The sequence below is a fragment of the Hylobates moloch genome, unplaced genomic scaffold, assembly GCF_009828535.3.
Source record: "Hylobates moloch isolate HMO894 unplaced genomic scaffold, HMol_V3 SCAFFOLD_10, whole genome shotgun sequence".
Taxonomy (NCBI): domain Eukaryota; kingdom Metazoa; phylum Chordata; class Mammalia; order Primates; family Hylobatidae; genus Hylobates; species Hylobates moloch.
The window spans coordinates 108,973,596-108,982,146 of NW_026652285.1; the positions used below are offsets into that span (position 1 = coordinate 108,973,596).

Below are 8,551 nucleotides of genomic sequence, written 5' to 3' on the forward strand. Positions count from 1 at the left end.
AGTCGGTCCCCCCTTGTGTGAGAGTCCCCCCTGCACGCTCGTTCAGTCGGTCACATGTGTGAGAGTCCCCCTCACACGCTCGTTCAGTCGGTCATCGCGTGTGTGAGAGTCCCCCCCCCCCACTCACGCTCGTTCAGTTGGTCACCACGGGGGTGGCACTTTTGGTTTTAGCCGACTTACCTGATAGAATTGGGAGTTTTAAAGTAAAACTGATCTGGAAGCCTGAAAAAACCAGCAGCACATTGTTCGTTTCCAGATTGAATCGCTCCTAGCTGACCCCTCACATCTCTTATGATACGTACAGAAAGCAAGAGCAGCCCATGCCGTCTGGCCATGCACCAGGTCTCAGTCTGTGTGTCTGGTTCAGGTGACCATGGTGTTCAGCTCAGTCCCTCCTGCCTCCTGTGTAGGCCACTGAGATCTCCCAAGTCTAAGCCGGAGGAAGTTCTGGTAAGTGCTAGGCACAGTGGAAGTTGGGTTCCAACGTGTGAGCAAATTGGGGCACTGTCAGAAGTGTGCTAAAATCTTGGTGTAGCACTTTTGAGCCTTCATGGTGGTTTTCATTAGTTCTTAACATATATTTATGAATGAGATTCAAATAAAATGTTTAAGGAATCTCTAAGCACAAAGAACCCCAGAGTGTAGTGTGGGCATCAGTGGGACCTCAGGGTCCCTCGACCGGGCTGCCTGCCATGTCCTGGCCGTCTGGGGTTGTGTTTTCATCTGGAAACAGGAATAATGATCCCCGACCTTCCAGCTGTGTCAGGACGTCACGATGGCCACGTGAGGCCGTGTCTGTGAGGAGCATCTGCCAGTGGTGGAGGCCATGCTCTTTGTTGTGAATCTCGGCTCACTGCAACCTCCTCCTCCCAGACTCAGGTGATCCTCCCACCTTAGCCTCCTGAGTAGCTGAGACCACAGATGCATGCCATCACACCTGGCTCATTTTTTGTATTTTTTAGATTTGTTTTGTTTTTGAGACAGAGGGTCACTCTTGCTCAGGCTGGAGTGCAGTGGCACGATCTCAGCTCACTGCAACCTCCGCCTCTCAGGTTCAAGCTATTCTTCTGCCTCAGCCTCTGGAGTAGCTGGGCTTACAGGCTTGCACCACCACGCCTGGCTGATTTTTTGTATTTTTAGTGGAGACGAGGTCTCACCATGTTGGCCAGCCTGGTCCTGAACTCCTGACCTCAGGTGATCCACCCACCTCGGCACTCCTAAAGTGCTGGGATTACAAGTGTGAGCCACTGCGCCCAGCCAATTTTTTGTGTTTTGGGTAGAGACCGGGTTTCATCATGTTCCCCAGGCTGGTCAAAGTGCTGGGATTACAGGTGTGAGCCACCATGCCCGGCCCATTTTTGTGGTTCTTTTATGTCTGACAGGCATGCCTAGGGCAGGGAGGGCACACCTCTGTCTCTCCACCTTCAAGAGCGCATTTAGGAGGAATGTCGATATGAAAAGAATAAAGCCTTGTCTGAAAGATGCACCAGGACACTCTTCAGTGACATTGGGAAAAAAGAAGGCTCACTCTGAATCTTTTTTTTTTTTTTTTTTGAGATGAAGTTTCGCTCTTTTTGCCCAAGCTGGAGAGCAGTGGTGCAATCTTGGCTCACCGCAACCTCCGCCTCCCAGGTTCAAACGATTCTCCTGCCTCAGCCTCCCAAGTAGCTGGGATTACAGGCACGTGCCACTGCGTCCAGCTAATTTTGTATTTTTAGTAGAGACGGGTTTCTCCATGTTGGTCAGGCTGGTCTTGAACTCTTGACCTCAGGTGATCCACCCGCCTCAGCCTCCCAAAGTGCTGGGATTACAGGCATGAGCCACCGTGCCCGGCCCATTCTGAATCTGTCTAACCCTAGCAAAACGATCCTTTATTTTAACTTCTTGCCCCATTCATACACTGGCATGACTGCACTCATAGGGTTCTTCACATTTTATATCCTATTTAACATTTTATAACAAGTATAAAATAGGATTTTGTCCTAAAGAATGTGGTTTAAGGCCGGGCGTGGTGGCTCACACCTGTAATCCCAGCACTTTGGGAGGCCGAGGCGGGCAGATCACGAGGTCAGGAGATCGAGATCATCCTGGCTAACATGCTGAAACCCCGTCTCTACTAAAAAATACAAAAAATTAGCCAGAGGTGGCAGCCAGTGCCTGTAGTCCCAGCTACTCCGGAGGCTGAGGCAGGAGAATGGCGTGAACCTGGGAGGCGGAGGTTGCAGTGAGCCAAGATCGCGCCACTGCACTCCAGCCTAGGCGACAGAGCGAGACTCCGTCTCAAAAATAAATAAATAAATAAATAAATAAATAAATAAATAAATAAATAAATAAGAATGTGGCTTAAAAACCAATGATATTTAAAAATAGAAAATTTCTTTGTCCAAAGTGGGTTAGAAGCCACTTTGTTCTAAAACCATTAAACCTTTTTAAACCATTAGTGGCTCAGCCAGGTGCAGTGGCTCGTGCCTATAATCTCAGCACTTTGGGAGGTTGAGGTGGACAGATTATCTGAGGTCAGGAGTTCGAGACCAGCCTGGCCAACATAGTGAAACCGTGTCTCTACTAAAAATGCAAAAATTAGCCAGGCGTGGTGACAGGCGTCTGTAGTCCCAGCTACTCGGGAGGCTGAGGCAGGAGAATCGCTTGAACCTGGGAGGCGGAGGTTGCACCTTAGATCACGCCATTGCACTCCGGCCTGAGCAACAGAGCGAGACTCTGTCTCAAATAAATAAATAAATAAACCATTAGTGGCTCATAAAATCAATGTAATAGCTTCTGACCAGAACACAAGAAAGAAAATAGAACACTCAGAATGCCTCTCATGAAGACTAAGTGTAGTTCCGTGAACCTTTTAGTGATGTACGTGTATGTAGCACGTCTCCACATGTCATGATAAATGTGCACTGAGGGTGCAATCCTCGTGAGCAGGCTCCCACCTCAGTTTGCCACGGCTGGTGTGCATCTGTGAGCTCCGGAAATCCACATAGCTCTGCTGCCCCCAGGAGCAGGTGCACCCACCTTCAAGAAAGAGGGAGAAACAGGTGTGGCCTCCCCACCGAGGGACCTTGAGCACTGGGTAGGCAGAGCCCCAGCGTCCCTTCTGTTGGGTGGTTGGAGGAATAAGTTTAGGTTATAAGCCTGTTTTCTGAACTCTGAAGTGCCACACGAATGCAAGGTCTCAGTAAATTACAGATTCAGAAGCTGGGATTGAAAGCACACCACTGCTGGCTTTGGGGGGCAGAGAGGTGACTGACAGTCTCGTCACAGTTTCTCAAGAGTCAGCCCTATTCAGGCCAGTGAGTGCAGGTCAGGGATGAAGTCGCTGCCCTCTGCGTTCCCCAGTCCTGTACACGGTGTCAGTTTTGGCAGTCTACGTGTCTCTCCTGTAGAGGATCGGAGGGGCCGGCCCCGTGGGTCTGCAGGGTTGGCGCGCCATCTGGGGAAGACACTTGGAATGTGCTTCCGTTGGTGAGCCAGGTCAAGGAAACTTTGGGGAATGTTTGCAGAAGGAGCTGAGGGTGGTTGTCTTGGGGCCTAAGTTTTTCTGACTTAAAAAGCACCTCCTATTCGGGGTCTGTGTGGTAGTGACCCTTTTTCTTCTTTACTTTTTCTTTTTTTGAGATGGAGTCTCGCTGCAACGCCCAGGCTGGAGTACAGTGGTGCAATATCGGCTCAGTGCAACCTCTCCTTCCTGGGTTCAAGCGGTTCTCCTTCCTCAGCCTCCTGAGTAGCTGGGATTACAGGCGTGCGCCACCATGCCTGGCTAATTTTTGTATTTTTAGTGGAGATGGAGTTTCACCATGTTGGTCGGGCTGGTCTCAAACTCCTGACCTCGTGATCCTCCTGCCTTGGCCTCCCAAAGTGCTGGGATTACAGGTGTGAGCCACCACGCCCGGCCTTTTTTTTTTTGAAATGGAGTCTTGCTGCATCGCCCAGGCTGGAGTGAAGTGGTGTGATCTCAGCTCACTGTAACCTCTGCTTCCTGGGTTCAAGCGATTCTCCTGCTTCAGCCTCCACAGTAGCTGGGATTACAGGCACACACCACGATGCCCGGCTAATTTTTGTATTTTTAGTAGAGACGGGGTTTCACCATGTTGGCCAGGATGGTCTCGATCTCTTGACCTCGTGATCCGCCTGCTTCGGCCTCCCAAAGTGCTGGGATTACAGGCGTGAGCTACCGCGCCCGGCTGGTAGTGGCCCTTTTTCAGGGGTTTACAGGTAAACTTTCCTTCCACTTTTTGAGATCTGGGGACATTACATGGGAGTTGGAGGCAAGTCTCGGAAGGCTGCTGGGACTTATCCTGGGCGCAGGCTTCTTAGGCCCACCTCAGGGTTGCCAAGGGGCAGGTGTGCAGACCCATAGGGACAGCACCGGGGTTCTTCCAAGCAGGGCAAAGGTGTTAAGGGAACAGAGGAGAGCAGGGGGATTGGGGGCATCATGAGGATGGTGGGGGACAAGGCCAGATGGGGCTAAACCCAGTGGCTGGGTTTCCTTCTGAGAGCCCAGGATGTTCCTAGGGAGCCCTCAGTGAGGGGTGCCCTATTGTGGCTATGAAGGAGGAGCAGAGGGCAGGGTCGGGGCCAGAGAAGGGGCTAGTGCTGGCAGCATGGAGGCAGAGCCAGTGGGATTGGCCTGTGATTGGACAAGGAATGGGCTCAGAAAGCATCCTGGATAGCTGGGCATGGAGGTGCGCTCACCTGTAGTCCCAGCCACTGGAGAAACTGGCGGGAGGATCGCTTGAGCCCAAGACTTCCAACCTGTAGTGTGCAATGATCACACCTGTGAATAGACAGCGTACTCCAGCTAGGGCAACATAGTGAGACCCCTGTTTCTAAAGAAAAATGAAAGCCTCCTGGGTTTGGCTGAGTCCCTGGTGAATGGTGGAGCGGTCCTGAGAGCTGGGAAGACCTCCTTCTGGGACAGCAACCCGGGCAGAGGTGAGAGGAGGACAGAAGGGCCTCAGCAGTGTTCTGGCCTTTTGGGTCCATCCAAGACTTGCCAGTCCTGGGCCTGCTGGGAGAGGTTCAGCCCCTTTCAGGCGAGCAGTCCTGGGACCGGGTGACCCACGCCGCTGTGTCAGGGGCACACAGTGGCACTTCGTTTTCCTCACTGCTGGGGCCGCAGCCTTCCTGCTGCCATTCTGCCTGGTGGGTGGGTCCATGCTGCTTTGAGAAGGCAAGTGACCAAAGGCTTCTGGGACACTCTTTTGGCAACTTGGGCCTTGGAAAGACAGCAGAGCAGGTGTGCAGTGTTAGGACCTGTGGCTGAGCTGACCTAACAGCCTGCCTGGAGGCATCAGTCCGGCTCAAGTAGGACAGCAAGGCCCCCATCTTGGGGCTGTTGTCCAGGCACAGAGCAGTCAGCATCTACTGTCCTTCCTGGAGAAAAAAGGGAATGTGCATTTGTCATTTAAATGTTGGAATGGGCCAGTCACAGTGGCTTCTACCTGGAATCCCAGCACATTGGGAGGGCAAGGTTGGTGGATCACATGAGGCCAGGAGTTCAAGACCATCCTGGCCAACATGGTGAAACCCCATCTGAAAAATACAGAAAATTAGCCAGCTGTGGTGGCATGTACCTGTGGTCGCAGTTACTTGGGAGGCTGAGGCATGAGAATTGCTTGAACCCAGGAGGTGGAGGTTGCAGTGACAGATTGCTCCACTGCACTCTAGCCTGGGTGACAGAGCACAAGACTCTGTTTAAGAAAAAAAAAGGAATGGTTCTGAGAAGTCATTCCTTAAGTAAATAAAATGCCACCCCAGATTGCCCTCTTGGGAGAGGACTCTGGAGGCCGCCCTCCACCCTTAGGCCAGGCCCTGCTTGTCAATCCCTGCCTCCCTGGGCTGCCGCCTGGGGATCTCAGCCGACACCATGCCCCTGTCCTTCCTCCACCTCTTTCCCAGGTTGCTCTGCCTGGAGTCCACCTTCTAGGAGTGAGCCCCCCCACCCCCACTGGAAATCCCTCTCTAGGTGTCCCCAGTTCCCTGAATCAAGACTGCTTTCCTGCTAGAGAGATGACCCCAATTCCCACCACCTCTCACTGGGCTCTCAGGAGCCGGGACTGGGGACAGAGCATACTTAGAGCTAGCCCTGGCCCTCAGGCTGCTTTTGGAAGGGGGAGCGTGGCAGGCGAGCATCAGGTGACACGGGCCCCCGTGGGGACCGCAAGAAGGCACTGGAAGCTGTTGGAAAGGAGCAGTAGGTTTCGGGTCCTCATGCCCGGCCCTGGTTCCGGGTGTGAGGCTGTGGAGACGCGTGGGTCTGCCTCTTTAATCCGCAGCTTCCTGTTGCTCCTTGGGGAGCTCCATGGTTGCTGTCCGGTTGTGTTTCAAGTCTGTTGTCTTGGGCATCTGTGCCATGGAAGTTCCCTGTACTTGATGGGGTCAGCACGTGTGAACAAACTTCACTTCAGCCAGAAGCTTTGAAGTTTTTGGACTCAAGCTTTACCCAAACCGCTTACAGGGTTGGGGGGAACCAAGTGCCTGTCTCCCCCACTTTTTTTTTTTTTTTTTTTTTTTTGAGACGGAGTCTTGCTCTGTCGCCCAGGCTGGAGTGCAGTGGCGCGATCTTGGCTCACTGCAACCTCAGCCTCCTGAGTAGATGGGACTACAGGCTGCCCGCCACCACGCCCGGCTAATTTTTTGTATTTTTAATAGAGACGGGGTTTCACCGTGTTAGCCAGGATGGTTCTGAACTCCTGACCTTGTGATCCGCCCACCTCGGCCTCCCAAAGTGCTGGGATTACAGGCGTGAGATTTGTAGTCCGTCAGGAGAGAGACAGACCTCGAGGAAACGCTTGGTGTGCCGGGTGACTGCTTGCTCTCCTTGTCTGCTCACTCTGCCCAGTGAATTGGTCTGGGCATCCTCATTGTTCCCTTCCTCTGTCCTCAGCATCAGCCCAACCCTGACCAGGCCCCTTCCTGAGATTCCCACACAATAGGGGCTCTATGATGGGAAGGGGAGAGAGAAACCCACCTGGGGATGCTCTGTAAGGAGAGCAGAGCCCAGTGGAGTCTCTGCCCGGGATGCTGAGGAAGGAAGAGCTGCAGTTAATCCAAAAGGAAGGGTGGGATGCAGGGATTGGCTGGATGGTGCTCAGAGAGGCAGGAAGAGTGGGCACGGCACTGAGTGGCTGAGGCCATCGGTGGTGGCCTTGGTGCTTAGAGAGGCAGAAGGAGAGGGCATGGTGCAGGGTCCTGAGGCTGTCTGTGGCTGCCTTGGTGGGGCTTAGTGAGTTCTAGTGGACAGCAAGGTGCCAGGGCAGGGCTGGCACATGGAGGGCTCTGAAGGCCATGTGCATCGTCTGAAGTAAGGGAAACCCGTGGTAGCTAAAGGGAATGCACTAGCCAGCCCCAGGTGTGCCACATTCCTGCTCTGGGGGCTGGTCTGGCGGCATGGCTCTCTCCTGAGTGCCTTTAGGGCCTGAGTGCCGGCAGGCAGGTGTCTCCTGCCCAGTGGGTTTGGTAAGATGTATTTCAGAAGGCATTCACCACTCTAAAACGTGCTTATTGCAGGAACCATGGGGGAGACCGAAGGGCCTAGAGCCTTGAGAACCTTTGACTGTTAGTGTTAAGAGGAAGGCAGCCTGTTCCCCTAGCTGGGGAGGGGGGTGTGCGTGGCAGGAAGCCCGTGCGTCTGTGCCTCTTTGGAGCGGTGGGTTGGGTCTGTAGACGTCAGCCGTGTGGTCCCCACCCTCACTGAGCCTGAGTTTCCATACTAGTGGCGGGAGATGGGACTAGAGGGTCTCCAAGGCTCCCCGAAGCTCTGCGATTCTGCTTCTCTGAGTCTTGACCGCAGGTCAGTGGGGACCTGGCCCCTCACCATCGCCTGCTGCTTATCACCATGGGTTTGGTTTTCTCTCGAGGACTGTTCTGGAATTGAGGTGTAACGTGCTGTGTGTTCTTCCTTAGGGCTTTGTCGTTCGCGGGGGTCACAGCTCTCATGGCTGCAGCTAGCGTGACCCCCCCTGGCTCCCTGGAGTTGCTACAGCCCGGCTTCTCTAAGACCCTCCTGGGGACCAAGCTGGAAGCCAAGTACCTGTGCTCCGCCTGCAGAAACGTCCTCCGCAGGCCCTTCCAGGCGCAGTGTGGCCACCGGTACTGCTCCTTCTGCCTGGCCAGCATCCTCAGGTGCATGGGGCCTGCAGGCTGGGAGGAGGGGTGGGCAGGCTAGGCTGTTTTTAGAGCCACGCTGCTCAGCCTGGTAGCTCCTGGCAGAGCCAGGTCCAGCTTACATGTGCTCCAGTTATCGATACTCCCTGGATTTCGGAGGTTTACCACAAAGAATGTAAAATTAATAATTTTAAAATAGCAATTTGAAATACTATTTTGGATACCTGGGGTTAAATATAGTACATCATTACAGTTAATTTCACCTTTTTATTATTTTTAATGTGAGTACTGGAAAGTTTAAAGTGCCGCCTACTGCTCACTTTTTGGCTGCTCTAGGCAGCTAAGACAGCCGCCTTCCTTGCAGCAAGTGGTCTGAGAGGTGCGGCCTCTGCACATTGGCAGCAGCTCAGTCTGTCGGGAGAGCCGGCAACACCTG

The 8,551-nt window shown here is 53.4% G+C and overlaps 1 protein-coding gene across 6 annotated transcripts in view; it reads left to right on the forward strand.

Moving 5' to 3' along the window:
- TRAF2 (TNF receptor associated factor 2) overlaps positions 1-8,551 on the forward strand; it is a 58,347-nt gene that overhangs the window by 19,850 nt on the left and 29,946 nt on the right. The window contains exons 3-5 of one of the 6 annotated variants that reach the window (XM_032165693.2): positions 257-450; positions 758-879; positions 7,915-8,133. In XM_032165693.2, the coding sequence (XP_032021584.1) occupies positions 827-879; positions 7,915-8,133 (272 nt within the window). In that variant the 5' untranslated portion in view covers positions 257-450; positions 758-826. Of the gene's footprint in view, positions 1-256; positions 451-757; positions 880-4,100; positions 4,942-6,753; positions 6,813-7,778; positions 7,802-7,914; positions 8,134-8,551 lie in introns of those variants that run through there. The other 5 variants (XM_032165694.2, XM_032165695.2, XM_058445336.1 and 2 more) reach the window with 5 other exon arrangements.